This window comes from Rhinichthys klamathensis, unplaced genomic scaffold, assembly GCF_029890125.1.
Source record: "Rhinichthys klamathensis goyatoka isolate OS25496 unplaced genomic scaffold, OSU_Roscu_1.1 h1tg000191l_1, whole genome shotgun sequence".
Lineage (NCBI taxonomy): Eukaryota > Metazoa > Chordata > Actinopteri > Cypriniformes > Leuciscidae > Rhinichthys > Rhinichthys klamathensis.
Window position 1 is genome coordinate 6,210,773 of NW_026606717.1, and position 27,866 is coordinate 6,238,638.

Sequence of the window (27,866 nt, forward strand, 5' to 3'; positions counted from 1 at the left end):
AAACAAACAAATCGATTAGCTTTCTAACAGTAGGAAATTAGATTTGCCAGCATTCTGGCGTAATTCAGGAACATTACTTCACCTCATTGGATTGCAGATGTTTTACATTCCATGTCCCTATAGATGACTGAGGTAAGAACTTGATTTCAGGTCTGCTGCGAAATGAGGCTTCACCTCAAGCAGAAAGTGACTGAGCCAGAGACAGGAAATACGACAACGTAACTCAAGCATAGTGTGAGATCATCCTACCAGGAGCCGAAGCCGCCAGCAAAAACAGGAACAACAGTTGCCAAGAGACCTCTGATGAAACATTGAATATGATCATATAATCATTCAGGTCAAAGTTGAGAATTGTTTACACAGCAAAAAAAAAAAAAAAGTGAGTAGTAGTTGCCAAAACATTGCAAAGCAAGTGATTCTGGATGGTTGCTATGGTGTAGCTAGGTGGTTTATTTATTTATTTATTTTCATAATGTCCTTAACCCCGGGTTATCAACATTCATTCTAAACCCTGCATGCACCCTGGGGAAAAGGAACGTTTCAAATGTAATTTAGAAAGGAGTAGCAAGATAACCCAGAATTACATTTACCCGGGGTTTAGAATGACCCAGGTTTAACTATTTCAAATGGCTGCCTTTTCACACTTGAAATAGTTAACCCTGGGTCATTTTATACCCCAGGTAAATGGAATCCTTTGATATCTTGCTTCACGTTTCACTTTGCTTATAATTTACCCGGGGTCAACAATCATCTTTCACATTGTTTATTCCTAAACCCTGGGTTAATGTCCTTATTTGCATATCTGCGGTGTCAGTGTCACTGATTGGACGAACGCTGCACACGTTGTTTGCATAAAGGCGCTGGCATTGCGCGTCCTCATATTATTATATATAATGCAGACTGTACTATCAAGTTTTTAATATCAAAGTTGAAATTCTTTTAACTTGAGCGCCGCGTTTTTAGGATACTGTGTCATGCGCTAGATGCTGTAAAAAACACTAGGCGCGAGTGCAGCGGTTAAAGATGTTCGTCTAGGACGTGTTTACATTGAAAAACAATGGAAAAGTAGTGCAGTGTAATGGAAAAACACGTTCTGTGTGAATGGCCCCTACACTGCATCGTTTCACACTGTACAATTTCGGCAGCGCAAAAGCGGTGATAATCCTGCTTCCAAATTACAATTGTGCAACGTTCCTTTACCCGGGGTTAAAAGAGGCGTTTAGAACGACGATAACCTGGAGTTAAGCGCAGTGTGAAAAGCCCTCAAGTGTGAAAAGCCTTACGTTAAACTGATCAAAAGAATCTGTCACACATGGAAAAGCAGTAACAGATTACACGATATCATTTTGTGTCCGTAACAGTTTCAAAAATTATTATATCAATAAAAGATTTGGTTCTTGACGAAAGATATTTTTAGTATAGAATAACACATGAGGAGAAAATTCAACTAATGTTTTCACACCAATAAAGGAACCCAAAATTATTTTCAGTAACTAAATTGATAATATAAATCAACAGATCATATTGTCTATTTCTTCTGTTGTTTATCTGTCTCAGATTGTTAGGTTTGCACTGGAAAATATAAAATCTAATAACAGAAGTTTACCAGGAGGATAAAAAACAGAACAATCAAAGAGTAAAAATATATATCTGATTTCGCAGTGATAGTGTTGTGTGTAATATGGACCTATTTTTGTTCAGATTCTTAAAAATAGATGGAAATTAATGTGTTGAACTTTTCACCCTCATTTTAATTTATATTTGCATATAACCATACTATTTGTTTAACTTTAGAAGTTGAGAGTTTCATTGTTTCAAACTTTATATTTGCCCCATCCTATTCTGAAGTCATCTTCTGACCATTGTAGTTGACCCAACAATAATAGACATGAGCCATATCATTAACATCAAATCAAAATCATCCAGCTGGAAACACTCTAAATCAGATTTGTCGAAGTTTCTCTTCTGAAGTCATTGTAATGTAATGTTCCCATCCATATTTTGAATAATGGAACTCCAAAAAATATAATCCTTTTACTGCAGTACATTTGTTAGCATTTTTAAGCATTGAACTATTTCTAAAAGAACTACGAGACATGCAAAAACGACTTAATCTAGTGTCGAAGATAAGAGAGAAATTAGGTAAACTGAACTTTTAAACTTCAATTAACAGTGCAATTTTATACTGTAACAATGAGTCAATCACTTTGATTTTTCAGCTAAAACAAACCTCTACGACTGTATACTTTAGGTCAACCATACGAACATGGTGTCATTTGCTTCAGTTGAATTGATCACTCAGTCAAGCACTTGACGTTTAGTGATCCGTACAGACCCAATGAACCATGTCTGTAGAGTAAGGGTCTGTTTTAAAAGCTAATCACATAATAATTCCTCATTAACAACTTCATTTTATAACAGGAGTTTCTGGCCTCCTATCAAACTGCTGCAAAAGTGATTCATGGTCCAGATCGTTGCCGGTCAGATAAGCTCAATTATGTCTACAGCTGCTCCCTGATAAAACACAAGCTGGTATTTGATTTGAGCTGAATTAAAATAATTATGTAACACAGGGTTGCTAGGCTTCCCCATGCATGATGCTAGGCTTCCCCATGCATGTTGATTTTTGAATTATTTGCACTGAGAAGCAATGGTGATGTAGTAGATACAAAATTCTTATCTCCTTATACACGGCCTACATGCAGACAGCACAAGTAAAACACGCTCACTCTTGGCTTCAGGCTGTGATATAGTAACCGAGACACCTGTAATACGTCATCTTTTTTGGCAAACATCCTGTCGGACAATAAAAAAGATAAAAAGTTAAGCCCCCCCAGCGTGTCATTACATAAATCACGCGCCCATATCGCTGTAGAATGAGAGTGTGGCGAATATGTTAAATGCCATAGTTGTGAGCACATTATATATACAACATTAGAGCTTACAGTGTGAATCACTGAACAAACAATGCTGGATAATTTAATCAGAGCGAAACGGAGCAAAGAAATGGGGGGGGGTGTTAGCTGTCCGTCAACATTCTGGCTAAGGCGAAGCCTTTCTTTCGGGCACATACCTGTGAGCTGTTACCATACATAGAATCAGCACTTATCACAAAAGAGGGATATAAATATTGAATTTAGAGCGTCTGGCTCGTAAGGAAGCCAACAACTTAATGCTGCGACTATGAATAGAAATCCCTTTATTAGCTGTCCCAGTACACGTTCTTCTCATTCGCAGTGCTGTAAATTGAGAGGATAAAGGGATTTTGTTTGTAAAACATGTCATTAGAATGAGAGTCGTCCTTTTGATCATTAATGTGGTTAACTGTTTGTTAAAACAGACTTTTTTATGTAAGCTCACTTTGTACCGAACAACACTGAGAATGTGGTAATGTGTTTGGTCTCAACTTCAAAACCCAAACCGTCCCAAGATTTCATTAGCAGGAAATAACGCTACAAGAACACAGACGTACTGCCCGGCCAAGAAGAAAAAAAAAGTCGCCGTTTAAATTTAAATAGGCAAACGCTTAAGAGTCTATGATTGGATCATTATTGCAGTGATTATCATGTTTCTAGCATGTTATATTGGGAACAGTTCTTCTAACTCTAAATGATGGAGTGTGTAGCTTTTCATTTTTTAACAATCATTTTTTAACACATCATGGCCAAATTCCAGGATGACAATGTCAAGATTCATCAGACTCAAACTGTGAAAGAATGGCTGGGAGGGAGCGTGAAAGATCCTTTCCACACATGAATTGGCACCTCTGAGTCCAGACCTTAAATTCATTGAAAGTCTTTGGGATGTGCTGGAGGAGACTTTACCTAGTCCTCGACTCTTGCATTGTCAATACAAGATCTTGACCAAAAAATGATGCACCTCTTGATGGAAATATATGTTGTGATGTTATTTCCATCAAGAGGTGCATCAATTTTTGGTCAAGATCTTGTATTGGCAATGCAAGAGTCAAGCACTCTGTAAAGAATTTGCCTATTTAAATCCAAACATCTACTTTTTCTTTTGGCCAGGCCGTGTATATTGGCATTCTTCACTTTAAGGCACTTTTATGTCCCAGAGGAATTTGATTTTATTTGTTATATGAAGGTTACATTATAACTGTAAAATTCTATGCCTTCATCATTTGTTTTTGCCACTTATCAAGTTATTTGTATATAGATTGTGTTTTACTGTTGTCCCAGAATTTCAATCTTATATGACAATATATTTTAATATTAAAATTTTAAAACTATGACAATCTAAACAAACAGTCATGATTCCCCCGTGTCTTTGTTCTAGGACTTTTATTTTTATTTTCTTTTGTCTTACTGTGTCCTGTCCCTGTTTGACCTTGTTTCTAGTTATGTTACCAGAGATCGTCTTATTATTGGGAGACACGAGGGTCCGTGGATCTTCCATTGGAGAAAGTGTAACGGCTAACTTGGATCACGATGGGCTGTCGTTTATAAATAATAAGCAGTTTTTCCACAGAAGCAGACATCCATTTAAAAAAAAAAAAAGGCTTCTGGCCTTTCCCTGCATTTCTCAGCAGGCCTTACACTTTTTTGCTAACCAGTCATTTGCTCAACCTTGTGTCAATTCAGACTTTTATGGCTTTCTTTCTTTTGCAGAACAGAAGACATTTTGAAGAAAGGTTTATTTTTATACAGTGATAGTCAGTGGGGTCCAAAATAACACTGGCCGTTTATTGTAAGGGGAAAAAAAACACAAACAATTTTTCAAAATAATTATTTTGTGCTATGCAGAACAAAACAAGCCGGAAAATACACTCTGACAGTATTTGGCATAAAACCAGATAAATCCTTACTTAAGATACAAGAATACAATACTGCATGCTGACACATATTGCTAGGAAATGTTGTGGAAATGTTGAAAAACTTGCACAACAGGCCCAAGTTTGCATTGCATATTTGTTCCATAAACAGTAATGAGATTCGAAGACTTCGGTGTAGACGAAAGCATCCGTGGCAGGGAACGTTAATTGCGATAACTTTGCGACAGCGATATTGTATTTGAGCTGCTGCAGCTGCTTTGAGCTTAATTATGAATAATGATCATTCTTATAGTCACCACAGAACCAATTACTCAAATGTCTCTGAAATATTCAGCTTGTCCCAGTGATAGTAATTTACTCGAACGTCTAAACATCCTTCCCATGCTCATTCAAGATAGAAGTGAGCCTCAACTGTTATCTGTGGATGACTTCACTGCCTGAAGCTGAAAACGTTCATGGTATTTGACCAGGAACATTGTTTTAATTGTGATATCACGGTTAATCTGTCAGCGCTGCCAGTGTGATAATGTTCCACACACTGGGTTTATTGCAAGGTGGGGCTGATTGTGTCTGCTGTCTGTGATACACCATCCTGAGACCATGGCTCTGTTCCAAAAACTAGTGAGCTGCAGCAGTTTAGGGCATAAGCCTGTATCAGCTCGTCAGGCACAAAGATGGGCACCTTCTGCATATCTACACTTTTGAAAAAGGAATACACTTTAGCCTACTTTCATTTTTTTTCAATGAAATGATACACTTTTAAAAGAAAGTCACCATGAAATCAAACTTTACAATTCATTTATGGAACATAAATATGCAATTTACAATTATTATAGAACATTGCAGTATTTATTACAAATACTTTGTGTGCTCATCATTATTCCCTCATATATGCCCTCTTTCACTCTCTTGCCACAACTTCTCTTCTCTAATGACGCTTTTACAGGCACAAGGGTGGGGCAACCTGTCACTCACATGAGATCGACCAATAGCAAACCACAACCATCCAATCAATTCCTGATGGACGAAATCAAGTCCCGCCCTACATTTTTTTCTTGTTCGAGAAGCCGTTTAACTTAGCGTCACAATAGTGAAGAAAAGATTATCGAAACTTCCGTTTTATGCCAACTTTTAAGTGCAAACAGAATGTTTTTGGAAACTTAATTGCATTTTATTTATAATTAAATGAAAATGTATTATAGTTTAAAATTAATTAAATGCAGTTAGTTTAATTTAAATGCTTCTATTGTAAGTGTACTGCCCGACAAGCATTTATAAACTAAAATATGTTTTAAAGTAATTTCAATTGAAACTTATATGTCATGTATTTAAATAATATATTTGTAGTTACACATTTGTAATGATTAAGTTGCAATTTAGTACTGAAAAACATACAGTTTAAAATAATATCAAGTACTTTACAAGTGTACTTGATGATGTTAAAAGGTTATTAAAACATAATGATTTAAAATGTACTTAAAAACTTGAATTTTACACTACGGGCTTGTTTTAAAAGTAGTCATGAAAGTGTACTCTCTAAGTGCACTAAAGTGAGCTTTTTATTTCATTAATATTTTGTCAATAGTTTTTAAAAATAACATTTAAAAGAACTCTACAAGTACACACTCAACAATACAATTAAATCCACTTCTTTTTCATAAGCATAGGCCAAAGGATAAGAATTAAAGAAGCCCAACCAGAAGATTTTTTTATTAATGGTAATTGTGAGATAAATTTTAAAATAAGAAAGTCAGAAAAGTCACAATTAAGAGAAGTGGACAAAACAAAGTGGGAGATAGAAAGTCGCAAAAGTAAGAAAAAATCATAAGATACAGAATATGAAACCATCTGCAAACAAAACCTGCTAGATCTTTTCTCAGAACTAACTTTATTTACTTTGCCATTTTCACAGTCAAGGATTTTCTAGAAGAGTAAAACCTGGTTTAGTTCATCACACATGATTCAAACGCCTGAAAACCAGAATGTGTCCAAATATTTTGTCTAATTTTTTTTAATAATCATATTAAACCTAACAAACATTATTGTGAAATGTCTTGCTTGAAAAGTGTGCTTGATCTACCTTTCATTAAAAATGCCACTTTTGTTATCGAAGGACATTCCCTATATGGGGCCACTGAATGTGATAGAGAGAGTGACATAAGGTGTGATTTGTTTTAACAAAATATGATTTTAAAAAGACCAACATAAGGTGACAGATTAAGATAAGTACGGAGGTGCTGGGCAACATTTACAGAGGCACTTGCATTATGGTTGGTGGAGCATTGGTGGTCAGGTCTGGAACAGATCCAACAATAATCTTTGACATCACGAAGAGAAACAGACTGTATGTGTATGTGTGTGTTTGAGGTTTAAGTGTGTTTTTACTGTGATAGCTAGAATAAATAACCAACAAATCCATATTGTTCAACTGAAATAAAGGCTCTTAGCATCCTAAAAATGATCTTTTCTGCAGCACAACAGATGTATTGCTCAGTAGATGATGTAAAAAAAAGAAAAAAAGAATAAAAATAATTCAATTTAATTCTCCCAGTAGACTACACACACTAGAACTCGGGTGACTCCCTGCAGCACACATTCATTGTTCAATTGTTCAGATATCAGTCAATTCATAATGACCTACATCTGTGAAGGAGTCACTAGAATTGGAACAACAGAGAAGAAATGGGGCCTCCGAAAGGAAAAGAGGATGCCCGAGTTGTATTTCAAGGGAAAACAGTCAGTATAACATTAATAGGAAACAGTAAAAGAGTTTTTTTTTTAACAATCTCTGTAGTTGTAAGAGGGATTTGCAGTCCAGGCAAACACGTTCTACAGTACAATGCTTTCAGTTTTTTTTTTTTTTTAATAAGACACTCCACCATTTTTAACATGTCCCATACCATCATAGACATCTTGCACTCTCAAAAAAATCTTAACACATGGGAATCCTCCAAACCAGCATGATATTTGGTATGGCGATGAAGGTTGAAGTCATTCATGTTTAAGGGCATCTAAATAAAATGCTGCAATGGCATCCATGTCAAGTAATTCAGCTCTGGTCTGGCAATGGTCAGATCATTCAATACACCTTCTCTAAATGTCCTTATTCACTTACTGCCACTCACGGCATTGCACTATTTACTTAAAAAAAGTTTCTTTGAGGGGAAGAAAAGACTATTAAGGCATGTCTATCCATGTTCCTTAATCAGGTTCCCATGGGAAGTTCTGGTATGGGAAGGGAATTTGAAATCAGCAGTTTCAATCTGGAGTAATACATTTATAATTACTTAAAATAAATTATAACAAATTCAGCCTTGTCAAGAAGAAAATTTAGTAGAGGGAGAAAAGTAATAGCTAGGGTAAACTATCATACATGTATGACATTTGAAACTTTTAAAGTGGAACCTAAATCAAAAAAAAAAAAAAAAAGATATTTTCTGAAGATAACGTGAGTGGTGTTTGCCTGGGTGTTCTGAATAGGGATGCAGAGATATTATGGCTGATACTGTCACAGTCATGTTCTGTTTAGTTTCATTGTCTTGTCCTGTTTCCTTTTTCCCTGTCACCTGTTTTGCCCGAGTTCTCATTCATTCATTAGTTGTCATGGTTTCTAATTAGTTCTCACCTGTTCCCTGTTCAGCTAATAATATTTGCTTGTGTATTTGGGATACGTTTACACGACAACGATGTACTAACAACGGAAAGGTGTTTCCTTTGGTTTTTTTTCGTGTGCAGACGACATCGTTGTCAAAAACATCCCCGTTCACATGGATCTGTGAAAACGATTAAAAACGCTGTATTCTGCTGCCAGGCCAGTAGTTGGCGATGTCACTTTGTAAAGAAACACTATCTATTAACTGAACATGTAACACACATGCTCATGACATCACCGGTTTTACAAATTCGGGTTTTTGCTGTTTACATGGAGACGATAACAGTAGTTTTCAAAAACGTGCACTTTGAACTCATGACAGCTTGATTTCTATTCTTAAAACTTAAGTGATCTTAATGTATAGGATAGTAGAGTAGATCAAGGCAAATGGTTTCTTTTTTGTTTATGTTTTATTTGTTTCCTTTTTTAATCTGGTTTCCTTTTATTTTAATAGACACCTTAAGTACCTTTATTTCAATACACTTTCTGCCTGTAAATCATCTATCGCTGACATTGTTTTTTTTTCTTATTCTTTATGTATGTGTATCTGTTTCTCTTGTGTAGATCCGTTTTATATTTGTTATCAGGTATGTCCTCCACACTAAATTAATTCAGTGAAGATTTGTTCAGTGCTAATGCTGGTAACTTTGTTTGTAAGAAAAACACAAAGTATTGGTCAAAAAAGAAAAGTGCACTTTGAAACCCGTTTTCAAAAGTTTGTGTTTTTCAGGCTCCCAAAACGCTGTTGTCGTCGAAATGAACGGCCAAAACGTATAAAAAGCTTTCCGGACCCTAAGCCCTCAGTTTTTCTCAGTTCATTGTTTTACGTTAAAGTATGGTAGTGTTATATGTTGGTGTTTATTAAAAGTAATTTTGATCGTTCATTCTGCATCATGCATTGTCTTTGACACCGTTACAAATACAAATAAGCTGATAATTGTTTTTATGTACCAAATACATTAACATTGCCATATCCAATACTATGCATAAAAATAGTGTGAAAATGTTAGTCAATAGTAGTTAAAGACATTTAATATAAAGTGGGACTGGTGGTTGCTGAAAACAACCCACCCCCAAGATATTCCTGTCTAGATATGGCTCAAATCCCTCCTTCAATGTAGGTCAATGGTCAACCATATCTCACAGGTGAAAAAGAGTTTCAGGAAAAGTCTCATCCCTTGGAAAAAGTAACAGAGAAACAGAACACCCCTCTCCTTAACAAGCTGCGCAATTTGAGGTATCATCACAAAATGGATATTAACAGTAATAGTATAATGCATGCATTGAAGCTGACATTTCTCCTGATCATATCTTCCCATGTCTAATTGGTCAACCATAAAGATTGTCCGGCCCAAACTCACACCATTGGTTGAGTCAATTTGCCTTGTCGGCCTTTACTGGATACTTAAACAATTTATCATTTATCGTAGCAATGACATCAGTTTGCATGATAATGACAATGCCAAGCTACACAAGCTAAGCAGGCCATGACTTAATGTTTAGAGAAAGAAAAAAACAAGGTCAAAACCGGCAATTCAGTGCGGGAGAAGAAAATCATTGCCAACAGAGTTTCAGATAAACAAGTCTAATATGTTTTCAATTTACATAGGATAAACTAAATGAATACGTTGGATACTGGCACTCTTGAACTCTTGCAGAGGGTTAACTGTCTCTAGTGCTCCATGTTTACAGGTTGACAGGTTCTGTTCGCAGAAGGTGCTGTGAATGGCAGAATTGAAACGTTGTGTTTACGTAAACAGCATGAGGAGAGTTGGACCGGACCGCACGTCTGCTGCCACACAGATGACGAGACGGGCTTTCTGGGACATGTCCTCACAATACGCCTCACTGCTGCCCCAGCTAGTTGATAATGTTTGTCTTGAGTGTGTGTTTTGCTCCATTGCTGTTCCCTTTCCCCCCCAAGGATACCAAGACCATGAGCTTCATTCTTGGCAGATTTTTCCCACATGCGACGGCCAACTGTGCATTATTTATATGTTTTTAATGCCATGCATTCTTCAAATGTATTTAGGGTGTTCTGCATATTGTGCATGTTGCATGAAAAAAAGCAGGTGTTGTTGTCGCAGGTGTGGCACAAGAGTCGAACATTTATGGGCCGTGACCTGCACGGTGATTCAAGCGGGCAAAAATATTATTGCAGTAATTAATGAATGACTTTCCTCTTCTAGTCTGACGGTATTTCCATAGTGATCTCATGTTTGTTTTCAAGGGACACTGACATCAGCTTGCAACAGACATTACACTGGAGCATCTGCCATAAAAATACACAAGCCATTTCTCAGCATAATGAAAAGTCGACTCATTGAAGCAATGAGGAAAAGCTATTAGAAATACATTTGTACCGTGTGAAACGATTTGTAGGAGCATGGTTGTAAACGCACAAACTCTTAACAATTAAAGAAGACAAATGATTCGAATAGTCTTTCAGCGGTAGCATTATGAATCACTTAACCCTATGAAGCCTACTGAATTGATACACAATTTTCTAAATGATCAAAACGTTGCCATTGTACGGACTGATTTTTTATAATACACTGCAATATTCCATAGAAATATGTTTTTTTCAGTTTTGATTTCAAGATGACTTTAAAGGATTAGTTCACTTTAAAAAAAACTTTTGCTGATAATTTACTCACCCCCATGTCATCCAAGATGTCCATGTCTTTCTTTCTTCAGTCGAAAAGAAATTAATGTTTTTGATGAAAACATTCCAGGATTTTCCTCCATATAATGGACTTTGCTGGGCACCAAACGGTTCAAGGTCTAAATGACCGTTTCAGTGCAGCTTCAAAGGGCTTTAAACGATACCAGACGATGAATAAGGGTCTTATCTAGCGAAACGATCTGTCATTTCAAAAATAAATAAAAAAGTTAAAGTTTTATAGGCACAAATGCTCGCCTTGCGAAATCTCCTGTTCGAACTCGTTCATCAAAATGAACGAGTCAATGACTCGAAAAAAGATTCGTTCATTTGGATGAACGAGGCAATGACTCGAAAAAAGATTCGTTCATTTTGATGAACGAGTTCGAACAGGAGAGTTCGCAAGGCGAGCATTTGTGCCTATAAAACTTTAACTTTTTTATTTATTTTTGAAATGACAGATCGTTTCGCTAGATAAGAACCTTATTCATCGTCTGGTATCGTTTAAAGCCCTTTGAAGCTGCACTGAAACGGTCATTTAGACCTTGAACCGTTTGGCTACCATTGAAGTCCATTATATGGAGGAAAATCCTGGAATGTATTCATCAAAAACATTAATTTCTTTTCGACTGAAGAAAGAAAGACATGGACATCTTGGATGACATGGGGGTGAGTAAATTATCAGCAAAAGTTTTTTAAAAAGTGAACTACTCCTTTAAAGTCAGCATAAAACTAACGTTGTGATAGTCTTCCCTATTGTGGCGTATCCGAGTGAAACGGCTTCTTGAACAAGAGAAGAAAATGTAGGGCGGAACCATTTTTTTACAGTCTATGGGCGGAACTTGATTTTGTCCATTGATTGGATGGTTGTAGTTTGCTATTGGTCGATCTCATGTGAGAGACAGGTTGCCCCGCCCACACGCCAGAAAACACATCATTGCAAGAGGGAGGCAAAGTTATTTTAAGTACAGATTATGAGGGCACATTAATAAAAAAAAAGGTTAATTTTGATTTCATGGTGACTTAAATCAGCATTGTCCCAATAACCGGTAACAAAAACTCACACTTGCATGAAAAAGCAACAGTGATTCATAAAGTTGTGTGGTCCTTTATGAGCACATACATAATGAACTGCTGTCTTTTTCTTTCAGCCATCATGTAACCGCTCTGACGCCGAGCTCATACAATAACATTAAACAAAACGGAGCGCAAAACAGGCATACGGTGACAGCGATCTCGTTCATCACTCAAGTGTGTTTAAATTTACTTTTCATTTCTTCAGGGAAAAGATTCATAAGTCACATTCAGATCTCCAGAGAAAATAAACCGGGCCGCGTGAGTCATCGCCTCTTTCACACTAGCATGAGGATTGTTTCCTGTGATTCCGACCTCTCCCTTCCTCCCATCCGTTCCTGCCTTCTTATCTGCTCCTCTCCAATAAGCCTCACTGTTGCTGTCAGAAGAACACTGAACTAGAGTAAAGGCTACACAGAAGAGCAGTGACTCAGATAGGAAAAAAAAAAAACATTAAGCAGAAGCAGAGATGATGGAGAGACGTTAAAATTCGCTGATGGCAAAGTGACGCTGTATTTACAGAATGCTTTATGGCTTTTTGGAAATCAGTGTTGTAGGCTGGCACTGCTCACAGATGTACTATGAGCTTGACATTAAATAAATGTGTCGTGTCTGCAGGGTACATTTGTTTAAATCTATAAGGTCTGAAATGGAACAGACTGGTCAGTCAGTATACTGACTGATATATTACATGTTCCTGAATGTGCAAGTGCATTGCAGACGGATGGTGTGCAGGCCGTCCACTAAAACTCCCATCGCACTGCCTTAAATGGGAATCGCATAGAAACAAGCCATGTTTTCTGTGTGGTTCTGATTAATACCAGATTCGACTGCACTGGCCCTCATCCAGTTCCCACCCAGGGACAAGCTGATTTCTTTTTCTTACACTGTCGAACACACATTAGGGTATGCCATGATCTGTTCCCCTATTTTAGACAGATCTTTCTCATTTTATAAATGCCTTTTCTCTGAGTCTTGACACAATGCCAGTTGGAACAACAGGACAAATAGTTCAAATGGGAGTTGGACCGCTATACACAAAGCACTTTGGTGCTATAAACCTTGCTGTGTGCAAGGCGAACTTTACAAATGAAGTCTTTTAGTTTGTAAAAGGTGACGTTACTGCTATACACACATCAGCATGATGGAAGGTGTGAGCATAAAAATGGCATTGCTTTGTATTGTATTTTGTGTAATAATAATGATTATAAGAAAAAGAAGAATAAGAGTTTGTTACATGGGATATTATTATTTATTAGATATAATAACATATTCAATTAATTAAATATATTCAAACTATATATTTAATTTTACAATTATCAAAAAAAAAAAAAACAGTTTTGCGTGATACATTTTTGTTTATCATGTAACATTGCAACACTTGACAAATATGTTCTCTGTAAAAGACAGACAATTATTTTTGAAAAAAAAAATACGGTCAATGATAATATTAATAATAGTTTTATCATATATTAATAAATAATCATATTTATTGTATATTCCCAATGTATAATATTAATAACAATAAATCATATTTTAATGAGGTTATCTCATTTTCTAGTTTTTTGTCTGATTTCCCCCAATAATTTTTTTTACACATTTGATATTTGCTCTTCTTCGATGTAGAAATGAATCTAAAAAACTAAAATTTTGCCAACTAATTTTTTATTAGATTTTCTACATTAAAACCCCCCACACAGGCTACTGTAAGAATGAGCAATGCAATAAGAATGTAGAAAAAAAGGTAAGATAATATACAATCTCAAAACCTTGTTTATTCTTTTTTTTGGTTGCAGTGAGTGAATCTGAGTATATTTCTGTGTGTGTTTGTGGATGTGTTTATGTGTACTTGCTGGTTGTTTTGATGAATATATTATTGTGAGACATCAGTGTGTGTGGAGGGTGTGTGTGTGTGTGTTGCTGTATATTCATTCATCTCACATCCACTGTGGCTGTTTCTCACTAAGACCAGAGAAAAATTGATTGACCGTTTATGGTCACTTTGAATAATATTTAATTAATTAACATTAATGTTCATAAAACATTAACATTAGAATTTTAATGTCTATATTTTAGCTTTGAAAGGCTTGTACAAATTCCACAACCTGACAACTAATTGACAAGGTTCCTGTTGATATTTTTCAAGACCTGATGTGGACATTAAACTTTTTTAAAAAAATGGCTGTGTTCTGCTACTCTGAAAGATCTTCAAAATAACTCTCAATATTATCACTTGATACTACTAAGTTTACAATAGGTGCAAGTTGATGAGGCTACCATGAACATAAATCTGTATATAAGGTGGTTAGCATTAGCAATGCCTGTCTTTTGAGTGTTAGGGGTCATATCTTCATTGTAATTGGTTGATCAAGGACCAATCAGTGACCAGGTATTCCTCATATATATATATATATATATATATATATATATATATATATATATATATATATATATATATATATATATATATATATATATATATATTAGTTTAACAAAAACATGTAATGTCCATTGCAATGACCGCAGGGTCTTAAGGTGTTAAAATAATAAATAATAAGCAAAATCATACATTTCATTATATGCTTGGCTTGCAGCATTTGACACTTTGGTACCGTACTACGTCATCAACATGAGCCACGAGTCTTGACATTCAGGAGCATGCGGAATGTTTTCATGAGTTTTTGACCTTTACATTACCTTTAATATACCTTTAAAGTGAATTCCGGTAAGTGTATTATGCACACCTTTATTTAACATACACAAAGAACAGCCTGTTGTTGTGTAATGGAAACTTGGCCTCGGTAAAACAGATGTGTGCAAACCGGTTAGCTTAGAGCTAACGTTAGCAGCTGATTATTTGACTGCAAGTGCGTTTAACGTGAATATTTACTACATTTCAGGGGACTGAAAGCCTCAAACGGCATGTCCGCGCGTCAAGCATCGGTCCATGCGAAATGGATCATTGGTCATGTAATCGGAACCAAGATGAAGAAGACGGCAAAGGTTCGAGTGACCAGACTTGTGCTCGATCCTTACCTGCTCAAGGTAAGATAATGTTGAATTGATTCTGATATTTTGCTATAAAATACACGTATCTAACAAAGTAAACCGCAGCACTTATTTTTAAAATAATGACGCATTATTTGAAAATAGTAACTCTTGGTTTGTAACCAAAAATGGCCTTTATGTATATTCGGTTTCTCCTTTCCAAGTATTACAACAAGAGGAAGACCTACTTCGCCCATGATGCTTTGGAGCAGTGCACAGTTGGGGATGTTGTTTTGTTGAAGGCCTTGCCGGAGAAGAGGTCCAAACATGTCAAACATGAACTGTCCGAGGTTGTGTATAAAGTTGGGCAGGTGGTGGACCCGCTCACTGGGAAGAGGGTCGCTGGGAAGCAGTATTTGGAGCCTCTTACGGAAAGCACAGAAGACGCAGGAGTATCTTTAACGGAAAAACTGGAGCAACTGAACATTACTGCTTCATCACCTCCTTCACCCTCGTAGCAGTTTCTCTCTTTGATGTATGCATGGCTTGATTTTCACATTAAATATTATTACAGTCACTGCCTATTATTTGCGTGGTCATTAACTTTACAAAAAGTGCTTCTACTTGCTGGGGTTTTTTTTTTACACAGACCGACAATTTTACGGTACAGTTCTGTACTATACTGTTATTATTATTATGATATTTTCATTGGGAAGTTAAATGTGCCAGCGCCCTCTAGTGGAAGTAAAGACCAGTAATACTTTCCACACTAGTTTTTTGTCATTTATGATGGGTCAGACCATGTTGTAATGTCCAAAAAATATAAGATTAATAATATTTTATACATTTGCATTAAGAAAAACGTGTTACCTTGCATACTCTATATATAGTGTATACATTGCATTTTTTTTTAATCAACTAAAATGTTTTCTATAATCCAGAAGACAAGTAACAGTTGTTTATTTAAAAGATAACTGATATATTAACATTAATACTGATATGACTTGCATAATTATTTGAAAACAATATAAGTCTTAGGATTTTAAAAAGATGATTTCTATTCATTTCGTTATACATTTAGACATAAAAGATATTTAAATTACCATATTCATTTATACACTGTCAGTTATAGGGAGATTTATGACACAGTCTATTCAAATATATACCAAGATAGGAAAAAAGCCAACAATCAACCTTAAAGCTGTGCACTTTTTACAGTATGTTGTCATATTCTTACCACGTCTACCTGAATGTCTACATTATTTTACTTCCATGATATGATGTTGCATGTCTGGTGTTTCTGAGTGTATCTCACTGTGCCGACTCCACTGTCCTCTGAATATGAGACACTTCCAGCACTGGCATGAGGAGCTGGAACGCGTCCTGGATATATGATGCACTGTTTGATGCCTTAAAATGGAAAATAAAGTGAAAGAAGATTTTAATACCCCTGTGCAAACATGAAAATATCAACATGCAAGACTTACATCTGTAAATGTCTTTTTTATTATTATTTAGGTTTATGTGAATATGCATGACCATCTTTAAAGGCAGGGTAGGTGATTTGTTAAAGAACCATTTTTTGTTATGGTTGAAAGTCTCTTCACATCCTGACAGCAATCACTAAGTTAATTGGTCTAAATGTATTTATATGTATATATCGTCTGTGGAAGGCCTAGGAGCATAAACTGTTCATCCAATCATTGAATTCGGTCCGAATGCAATGATACGATGTCCTACCTGCCTCTCAATGTGTATTTCCATACCTCGGCGCACCTGCTCGTGCAGACATCACATGTCATCAGCGCGTTTCATGCTATGCAGAGTTAGACAGATTTCTAACAGACGTATACAGTTCCTCCTGAGCCGAAACAACGAGCTTATGGAGATGGAAACCCATGACGTTATACTCAGAGCGGTTTGTGACTTGAATTTATGAGTTTCAATGGCAACTTGTTGAAAAAAAACAAGTTGTTTGTACGTTATTATTGTAATGTTATGTGTTTTGAGACAGGAGGTAGTTTCTCCTGATGTTTTTGCTTGCTCCCTGCTGTATCCATTCATGTGTTTTGAAGAAGGCGTGGTTTTGGAGACGCTCTGAAGGCAGGGTGGGATCTCATGCTTTCAAAGCTAACTTGCTATTGCTAGCCTCTCTGAAAATGACCTACCCTACCTTTAACATGATGACAAGACAAAGACAAAACGGGGCAGACAGAGACAAACCTCCAGAAAAACGCTGGTAATCAGTGGATTGAGAACTTCTCCTTTTTCATTTGCCTGAAAAACAAACATTTCGACATGAAATTCGAATATATATTGGGAATATCACAATAAATATATAATAAAATAGGATATGATAAATTTTTTTTTTTTTACAGTATTTATGCTTTTTTTCCTTTGAAACTCTACTAATATTATTATAATGATCATAAACAATATTATAGATCTCCAGACTGCACTATGAGAAGTGAAGCGTCTTACCCCAATGGTAGTCAAGCACGACGTGTACTTTTTGGATAGTAGTGATACCTCCTTACAAATAACAATAGTAACTCTGAAAGTGAAAGACATTATGATTTGAATTTCTCCAAATGCCAATTTTGCACAATTATTTTGCAACAAGATAACTCACTGTGATAAGACTTTGGCTTGTTCGGCGGCCGTCGCCTCCTCAGTGTTACAGTGAAGCAGCATTTCAGCTGTTTTCTGGAACTGCTCTATGGATCTGGCTGTGAACTCGGCCAGACTTGTAATGGCAAACAAATGGGCCTCCTATGAAAAAGAGTAACTTGAATTGTCAAAACACAGATACATTACTCTATGAAAGATATGTATGCATATCTTAAAAGACATTTAGTTCATTTTAGGCCTCATAACAAAAGTTGAAGACCTCAACGCTGTATTTTGTCACTGGCGTTTCCTGTTCTTTCTCCTCTTCTTCTTCTTCTTGCTGTGTGCTTTCACTTTGTAGCTTCATGTTTGTTATATGGTTGAATGCGTTTTTTCTGGCCTGAGTGGATATGAGTAATAGTAAATAATCGGACACACAAAATACATGAAGATTACAATTACGAAGAGATGCTCAGGTAATACCTTGCTTAGTTTGTCAGCTGATGTGGAGATCTGTAATCTTTCAAGAACATCTGTCAGTTCCTTCACAAAATCCTCTCCATCATCACCTGAGGATAAAAATGAAGATTTATTTTCTTTATGTGCACAACAAAAATGTGTTGTTTATTTACTGAATCCGAAATGTTAAAGGGGTCCAATTATGCATGCATATATATATATATATATATACACACACACATGTATATTATTTTCAGCTTTCTTTAGTGTGTAATGTTGCTGTTTGAGCATGGTTTTCATGTTTTCTTCTGGGAATGCACACATCGCAATATTTCTCACTTTAATAATTCCCTCTCAAGGCATACGAAAAATAAAGGGACAAGGCAAGGTTGCGGTTATGTTAATGGGGGTGAGATTTCTGAACCATGTTTGAAGCGTTTGACCAATTGGAACACACTGGTCCAGCCGACCAATCAAGAGTACATTGCGCTTTTCTAAAGGAAGGGATTTATAGAGACAGGAACTAAACAGAGTGTTCCTGACAGACTGGGAAGAGAGGTTTTGCATGAAAACCTATTCTAGTAGACTCCAAAAACAAAATCAAGATTTTGAAAAAGGGCATAATAGGCCCCTTTTAATATATTATATTTTTTACTTTAACTTTGTATCGGTTGTACTTTTTACCTTTCATGTCATCCTCCACCTCATCATCAAACTCCATGAGGGAAAAAGGCTCTTTAATGTCTTGTAGTTCCTCTCTCAGTTTAGCTAACTCTTCACCGGACAGAGTGGTCAGCACAGATTTCACCTGCGCAGAAACACCACACCAGCATTCAAATCCTTCACCATTTTATATTCTATCATTAGTTGAATTTGTAAAAAAAAAAAAATTCTATTGACCTTAGCTTCACTCTCTCTAGAGAGGATCTCCAAAGCCTCCAGATGGGACAGGCCTTGAAACTCATCAAACAACATCCCATAATGAGCCTTTTTGTCTGTTTCCGAAGAAACGTTTTCAGCTTTCTGCTGCTGCTCACGTTCCTTTGCTTCCCTTAGGACCTTTGAGAGATGAACAAATGAATCAGGTCAGTTTCATTCACAAGCAAAACTATATTGTATAAGTATAAGGTCATATATTTATGCAGGGAGTTGAAGTTGCTATGAATATATTCCATCGGATTGGGCCAGACAGTCATCATAGCTTCTGCACCTGTGACAGTGTGGAGTTTCTGTTCATCAGTCCCTTGGTTTTCTTAAAGCCGGGGTCTCCCTCTGCTATCACATCCATGGTCTTCTTCCCAATAAACTCCAATGCATCCAAACCACCACTTATTACGGTTTTACCCTAGCCAACAAGCATAAGAAGACAATCAAATAAAATATACAACATTTGCATTTAAATAAATCATGCTTAAAATATTTTTCTTTATTTATATTTATTTATACAATAATCATAATTAATACAAATAATAAATGCTGGACGCTGCTTTTACTTCACTTTCCAGTATATCTTTTTCTTTGTTTTGTAATGAAATTCATAAGTAAGCACAATTTAACTTGTTTATAATTTTAATTTGTATACATTTTTATTTTCACTTAAGCATAAGATCAGGGGCCTGTACCATGAAGGTAGCTGAACAAACTCGGAGTTACAGGATTAGTTTTGAGTTGACAAAACCAAACCGATGCAATCAGGCTTTATTGGTACCATGACGCAGCTCATCAACTTTCTCTGTCAACTCAGGCTTTGATCTTAAGCTATGATTACTCCACGAGCGCGTGCACATACCAAAGTGACGTTGGCACCGAACAACCAATCGCGTTCGATATGGATAGAGCGAGAGCTATATATTCTTTCCGCGGAGGAGCAAGAGATAATCATTCAGAATTACGATGAATTTAAATATGTATTACAAGCTCGAAACAATACGGTCTCTGCTGCCAAAGCAAGAGAAGACTGTTGGAGAAAGATTGCTGATTGTGTTAATGTGTAAGCTAAATAAATACGTTCTTTATTCATGTAAAATGATGTATATATAGGCTATGAATGTATGTGTGTGTGTGTGTGTGTGTGTGTGTGTGTGTGTGTGTGTGTGTGTGTGTGTGTGTGTGTGTGTGTGTGTGTGTGTGTGTGTGTGTGAAATATAGCCTATATTTTTATAATATATAAAAAAATGTGCATGTATATACTAATAAAGATTAATATTCATTGATTTTTAGATGCAACTCCAAACATTCTTGGCAGCTGATAAAGACAAAATATAAAAATATAATTCAAAGTAGCCTAGTAAGTATTTACACACAGCCTTTTATTATTTTTTTATTAACACTTGTTTGAGGCAAACGGAAAAAAAGAGTGAAATTCAGAAAACCAGTGGAGGGCCACTCCTCCAGAATACACTGAGTTGGCTCTGATAGGAATAAGGGACGGCCGATTATGGATGGGATTACAGGTGCTGTACAATCGTCTGCAAGTAACACTGGGTACGTGTACATTACTATTTTAAGTTTTAAATATGGCTGACTGTATGTTCTGCAGTAGAGGGAAATGCAGTGTCCCTTGAAGCCAGCACACACACACAGTCTCCCACACAGAGGTCAGTATGCAGCAGACAGAACACCAGAAACATATTGGCCTACTTTTATTTATCAGGGAGGAGGAAATGATGAAGACACTCTGTGTTCTGGGACAGTTGCTGAGGTGAATGCACTGGGCTTTTTATTAAGGCAAACATTTGAATGTGTGGCATAAAACAGGGACTGGCCCAAGTTACACATCTCTTTTATTGTAGGATTTTTCACAACCTGTCCCAGAAACTGAAGCCTCTACCTCAACAGGCTTCAAAAGAAATGTGAACAAGGTAAGGATTTAAAACCCTTGACATATATAACAGGTGTTTGTCAAGGAACTTTCAAGGAACTTTTTGTGAGTTGATTAGCCTCCCAAAAACTTGTAATGATCATGTTTGTGGTGGAATTATGTTTCAGGTGGAAACAGACTCAGTCAGGGCCCTTTACAAAAGGAGCCTATAGAGCTAGACTGCACACTAAAGGAGCCTATGGAGCTAGATTGCACACTAAAGGAGCCTATAGAGCTAGACTGCACACTAAAGGAGCCTATAGAGCCAGACTGCACACTAAAGGAGCCTATGGAGCTAGACTGCACACTAAAGGAGCCTATAGAGCCAGACTGCACACTAAAGGAGCCTATGGAGCTAGACTGCACACTAAAGGAGCCTATGGAGCTAGACTGCACACTAAGGGAGCCTATGGAGCTAGACTGCACACTAAAGGAGCCTATAGAGCTAGACTGCACACTAAAGGAGCCTATGGAGCTAGACTGCACACTAAAGGAGCCTATGGAGCTAGACTGCACACTAAGGGAGCCTATGGAGCTAGACTGCACACTAAAGGAGCCTATGGAGCTAGACTGCACACTAAAGGAGCCTATGGAGCTAGACTGCACACTAAAGGAGCCTATAGAGCTAGACTGCACACTAAAGGAGCCTATGGAGCTAGACTGCACACTAAGGGAGCCTATGGAGCTAGACTGCACACTAAAGGAGCCTATGGAGCTAGACTGCACACTAAAGGAGCCTATGGAGCTAGACTGCACACTAAGGGAGCCTATAGAGCTAGACTGCACACTAAAGGAGCCTATAGAGCTAGACTGCACACTAAAGGAGCCTATAGAGCTAGACTGCACACTAAAGGAGCCTATAGAGCTAGACTGCACACTAAGGGAGCCTATAGAGCTAGACTGCACACTAAAGGAGCCTATAGAGCTAGACTGCACACTAAAGGAGCCTATGGAGCTAGACTGCACACTAAAGGAGCCTATGGAGCTAGACTGCACACTAAAGGAGCCTATGGAGCTAGACTGCACACTAAAGGAGCCTATGGAGCTAGACTGCACACTAAGGGAGCCTATAGAGCTAGACTGCACACTAAAGAAGCCTATAGAGCTAGACTGCACACTAAAGGAGCCTATGGAGCTAGACTGCACACTAAAGGAGCCTATGGAGCTAGACTGCACACTAAGGGAGCCTATAGAGCTAGACTGCACACTAAAGAAGCCTATGGAGCTAGACTGCACACTAAGGGAGCCTATAGAGCTAGACTGCACACTAAAGAAGCCTATAGAGCTAGACTGCACACTAAAGGAGCCTATGGAGCTAGACTGCACACTAAAGGAGCCTATAGAGCTAGACTGCACACTAAAGAAGCCTATAGAGCTAGACTGCACACTAAAGGAGCCTATAGAGCTAGACTGCACACTAAAGGAGCCTATGGAGCTAGACTGCACACTAAAGGAGCCTATAGAGCTAGACTGCACACTAAAGGAGCCTATAGAGCTAGACTGCACACTAAAGAAGCCTATAGAGCTAGACTGCACACTAAAGAAGCCTATAGAGCTAGACTGCACACTAAAGGAGCCTGACTGTGAGCTGAGGAGGCTCCACATTTAAAAAATATATGTAACAGCTAGATTAAACTGATCTCAGCATGTGAACTTATTTAACCAAGTAACACTTTAGCATGAATATTTATTAATGCAACTTTCTATTGCTTTCTTTCTCCCCCCCATCCCACAAAACCAATAAAACAGTTTGAGACCTATCTGCAGTTTCAATGTGCTTTTATTAAGTGTAATATTGTATGGTGATTGCAACTACATTTGCACCAGCTGGGTGCTCAAGTGTGTTCGGGTCAGTTTCATCGGGGAGAAGCTTTCTGTGGTGTTCTGGCTCCTTTCTATGGTGGCTATATTGTGCAGAATGGCACATGCAGACACTATCTGTGATGCCCACTCTGGTGACTCTTAAGCGCCGAAGACAGTTGAAATGTGCCTTTAGGATGCCAAAGATCATCTCTAACTTTTACTATGGTTTTACTGACACATGAGGGTCATGATAGGGGGTTATTGTGTAGGTTTTGCTGTCCCAATTCAAATTAACAGTGTTTTGTACTGTACCAAATTTAAATAGCTTTCCTCAAAGCGCTGACACAACATACTCACGGAAAGTAGATTGTTATCTGTTAATTTTACTATTAATTTAAAGATTCATCTCACAGAAAATAATAATTTCACATGTTCACATAATCTCTACCTGAACATAAGGCTGTGAAAAGACTTTCTATTAACATAATCTGCCTGATGTTCTCCTAGAGAAGTGGAGATTGCAACATGTGTGCAGGCTATTGCTCCAATGACTATAGGGAATCCTATCATAAGATTAACCGAATAAAAAAAAAAAAAAAGATTTAAAATAATGCTTAACATGTACTGTATTGTATAGTACATTTGTGAAATTTGTGAAAAACGTGATGTCACCCTGTCAATATATCTTACCGGCAATTTTATAAAAACCCTCTCTTATATGGACATGGTCAATAAATGTCTGGGGAACACTATTAAACTATTAATGTACTCCTGCAGAGCGAGGACCACCTTGCGAATGGTTCGACAAACCGTGTTTTCCCCTAGATTCTGTGCATCACCGATCGTGCAAGTATGTAGGCTACCACTTGCAAAAAAAAAAACGAATGAATTCGACGTGTTAAATTATTTATGTGCGGCTCAAGAAGTTCGCAAAGATAAGATATTCCTTCCGCGAAAATCTGTATCTTTCATACAAGTAACTATCAGGAAAGGCAAGGGGATTTTGTCCAGCTAAAAACTCTTTCTCTACGATGTGCTCGTCTAACAACTTGCGCTGAGATGTCCACAGGATTTGAAAGAAAATGTAAAGCCATTGCAACAAACACTATATGTTTCTTTGCTCACAGCTGATTGGTCAAACTTCAGTCTGAGATCTCAAATCCAGAACATAACCTGCCCCGGAGCAGGTTAGCCGTGCAGCGTAAGATACCATGGCAACGAACACCGATTAAAGCAGAGCTACTTTCATAGTACCTAAAACCCAGGGTTGGCGGAAACTAAGCTGAAACATAGCTGGCTAGCCACCTAAACCGGCTTCATGGTATAGGCCCCAGGAGAAACAGATTTTGTGTATATATTTACAATAGAATAAAAACAAATAGTCTATGACAATATTTATAGGCCCCTGGCCCAAGTTTTATATTCAGAAATTTTAATATATGGGACACCTAGTTTCTGTAAATTACATAATAATAATAATAATAAATAATTATTAATTATACATTTATTAAAAGTCATGATTTTATTTTACTGGCTAGGGCTTAAGGATAATGATCTTTTACAAATATTTTAAAATCGATTTCTACTGATAAAATATTTTAGAACTTGAAATTACGTTTAAAATGTATATTAATTTTAAAAATGCTCATGACTTTTCCAGGTCTAGAAATCATACTTAGGCTTCCTCATATATCCAGGTTCTTCAAAGGAAAACAGTTGTTGAGAGGCTAAATTGTTAAGAAATATCTTGATTTTCAGATGTTTTATCTGATTTAGGAGTCATATGATGCGTTTTAATGTCATTCATAATTGTGTAATGTAGCTGTTTGTGCATGTATAAGATCTACAAAGTTACAAACTCATAATCTCCCACAAAAGCCATTTATTCTATCTAACAGAGAACACTGATCCAAACCTGCCTAAAATGCCTCGATCTAAGTCCAGATATTACTTCCTTAAAAGTCTACGTCACAATATAAATATTAGTATAATGCCCGCCCATAGGCCTACGCAAATAAAGAAGACAAGGCTTTAGTGAATTGTACAGTACGTGAAAAATAATGTGTTTTTGAACATTAAACCATGTTAACCTATTCTATTACAGCCAATTAACAAAATAAGACTCATTTAAAGCTTGTTTTGTCTTATTTTAAATTATTTTCTTGAGGCTCTCTTGTAAGTTTGCTGAGTTGAGAACCACTCCCAAAAAAAGTGTCATTCCATAATATAAAATAAATTTAAAAAATCAAAGGTATCATTCAACAACAAAAAATATGAAAAAATTTAAATAAATATAGATACTCAAAATAAACTGAGTTTTAACATTATCTAGCATACATTTAGCTTGCTCTTACCGTACTCTGAACTACAGTGGTTAAAGATGACAGCATTCCCATACTACTAGAGGAGATCATTCCCATAGCACCACCCATCCCATACGCCTTCTCCCCTTCATCTTTATTCGTCTCACAACTGTCTGAACCTGCAGAAAGAAGGCAGAAAGATCATAAACACATATGTAAACACACATATACCAATTCACATGTCAAATGAAAAGCACATCATTACCATCAGTTTTTTCCTCCTCCGCTTGAGCTGAAAGCTCCTCAGGACTTGGGATTCCAAGAGACGTCTCTGCTTTCTCAATGACCTGTGTCAAACCTTGGCCTTAGACAATGAAACAACAGTATTAGTGTTGATGATATATAAACTAAGCTGTTTTTTGTATTAGAGTGAAAATCTTGTGCCATTTACCCACAGTAGCTACAGTGGCAGTAGCAGTGGAGAGGATCGATTTACCCCAGCTGCCCCAGTAACCCCAACCTCCCTGGGAAACAGTCGTCTCTGTGGAGGCCTGATGGGGGAAAAAGTGGCAGTTTAGTTATAGATCAGTTTAGAACAGTTTTTGGACATGATTAGAAAAGGCAAAGCTTGGCTAAGTTGTCTGATTCATCACAACAGACTGGGCCAGCTGACCAATCAGAGCAGATTGGGCTTTTCGGAAAGGCGGCTTTAAAAAGACAGGAACTAAAACAGAGCATTTCAGGCAAAGAGTGAAAAGAGGTGCTGCCACAATGCACAATATGAGAATGTTTTTTTAAACTTTAAATAATGTAAATGTATTCTAGCCCCAGAAATGAAATTATGAACTTGTAAACGAGTATACACTTGGGTGGGAATCACATTTTAATCAAATAAAACAAATTCATATCCTTGTGATCTATAGAAAATGAATGGGAAAATACAGATACATTTTCTGGGATACAATCTATGTTGTACAAAATTGTGTGTATATATATATATATATATATATATATATATATATATATATATGCAATAATGCAATATGCATGGAAGGCAGATCTGGTGGGTTGCTGGTGTGTGTGTGTGTGTGTGTATATATATATATATAAAATTATTATTATTAATAATAATATAAGTAAAAGTGTGATAGAGGCCTACATTTGGAGCACTTTCTGCTGATTGCGGTGTCTCTGGGTTCTTCTGTTCTTCTGCTGGAGGTTTAAGTTCTGGTCTTTTCCTCGTCTTTCGGGTTGGTGTTACATCAGTAGAGCTGTCACCCTGAGCATCAGCGGAGGGCTCATCTCGGGGGGCTGATGACGGCTCTTTGGGCTCTTGATCCATTGATTTCTCTGTTCGGTCACTTGTGGAGCTTTCGCTGTCAGACATCTTAACACATTCCAGCCTCCTGAAATGGACAAAGAAACAGTTCACATCTCACTTTTAATGCAAAGAATAGCTATATGATATATAATTGTGTACATGACAGTGTGGTTTATGGAATTGAAAACCAACACATTTTAAACTGCCTTTAAAACAGCTCAACGTGTCATACATCACAAATTGCTGATGTTGAAGACTAAGATGATACTGCATAAAATAATATTCAAGACACAGATTATAGACATTAGTGAACTTCTAGAGATGAGTTGATCATGAATAGGCGGTATAATTGATGCTGGAGTACATACTTGCAAAATAAAGCACATTATATCTGTCTGTCACAGTGGAATACTGTACTGTACTGTTTTGTATGGTATTTAAACAAGCTAAGCTAACTTTCACCAGCAATAGTTAGTCAACATCCAGTAAGCTGGACGCTATACAAGTAATTATAGGGAAGAAGTTATTATTAAAATAAATAAGGGATATAAGTATAACATACCCAACCTATTGATGCCTGTTTCTCTTCGGTCCGGCCACGTCACTGGACTTAGTCCTCTGCTGTGTTTTGTTTTTCCCGTTACACTCTCTCTCTTCCATTGAGGAATGAAAACATCGACTCAACACACTATTCCGCCACCTGCTGTTCGGAGGACGTTCTTCCAATCCTAACAGAACAACCGCAGATAGTTTACCCAAAATTGTTAAAAAATATTGTCATTATTTACTGACCCTCACGTTGTTCCAAACCTGTATGAGTTTCTTTCTTCTGTTGAACACAAAAGAAAATATTTTAAAGAATATAACCAAACAGTTTTTTATGGAACTTATTAGGGAAAAAAATACTGTGAAAATCATTGCTGTCAACTGTTTGATTAGCAACATTCTTCAAAATATCATATTTTGTGTTCGACAGAAGAAAGAAACTCATACAGGTTTGGAACAACATGAGGGTGAGTAAATGATCAAAACATTTTCATTTTTGGGTGAACTATCCCTATCCCTTTCAATTGAATTAAAGACTGTATATTTTACAGTCTAACTGTGTCCCATAAATTTAACAACCTGATATATTATTCATCGCCACAATAATAGCCACAGTGCATCAAAATTGGCTCAGTTAATTTTCAACTGTGTATTTTTTATTTGTGCACAGGTTTTTACTGTGTGAGTTACCTTTCAATTTTATAAACTTATATAGCCAATATAATCACAATGAACACATCCAAAATAAAATATTTAACATATAACAACTGCAAAGCCTCTAATTCGTAAACAAAAC

At 36.8% G+C, this 27,866-nt stretch overlaps 2 protein-coding genes across 3 annotated transcripts in view; one reads left to right on the plus strand and one right to left on the minus strand.

The window, feature by feature from the left end:
* mrps17 (mitochondrial ribosomal protein S17) overlaps positions 1 to 15,745 on the plus strand; it is a 31,450-nt gene extending 15,705 nt beyond the window's left edge. The window contains exons 1-3 of one of the 2 annotated variants that reach the window (XM_056262218.1): positions 14,820 to 14,905; positions 15,081 to 15,225; positions 15,393 to 15,745. In XM_056262218.1, the coding sequence (XP_056118193.1) occupies positions 15,103 to 15,225; positions 15,393 to 15,686 (417 nt within the window). In that variant the 5' untranslated portion in view covers positions 14,820 to 14,905; positions 15,081 to 15,102 and the 3' untranslated portion in view covers positions 15,687 to 15,745. Of the gene's footprint in view, positions 1 to 14,819; positions 14,906 to 15,080; positions 15,226 to 15,392 lie in introns of those variants that run through there. The other variant, XM_056262219.1, reaches the window with a different exon arrangement.
* A 366-nt stretch (positions 15,746 to 16,111) lies between these two features.
* fam114a2 (family with sequence similarity 114 member A2) lies at positions 16,112 to 27,224 on the minus strand. Its single transcript, XM_056262201.1, has 14 exons — positions 27,092 to 27,224; positions 26,363 to 26,609; positions 25,655 to 25,754; positions 25,469 to 25,567; positions 25,255 to 25,382; positions 19,448 to 19,582; positions 19,138 to 19,296; positions 18,922 to 19,045; positions 18,262 to 18,347; positions 18,059 to 18,178; positions 17,801 to 17,940; positions 17,650 to 17,722; positions 17,392 to 17,445; positions 16,112 to 16,578 (listed from the first exon to the last, which is right to left on the minus strand). The coding sequence occupies exons 2-14, from the start codon at positions 26,588 to 26,590 to the stop codon at positions 16,480 to 16,482; spliced, it is 1,545 nt and encodes a 514-aa protein (XP_056118176.1). The 5' UTR covers positions 26,591 to 26,609; positions 27,092 to 27,224; the 3' UTR covers positions 16,112 to 16,479.
* Positions 27,225 to 27,866: the final 642 nt, after the last annotated feature.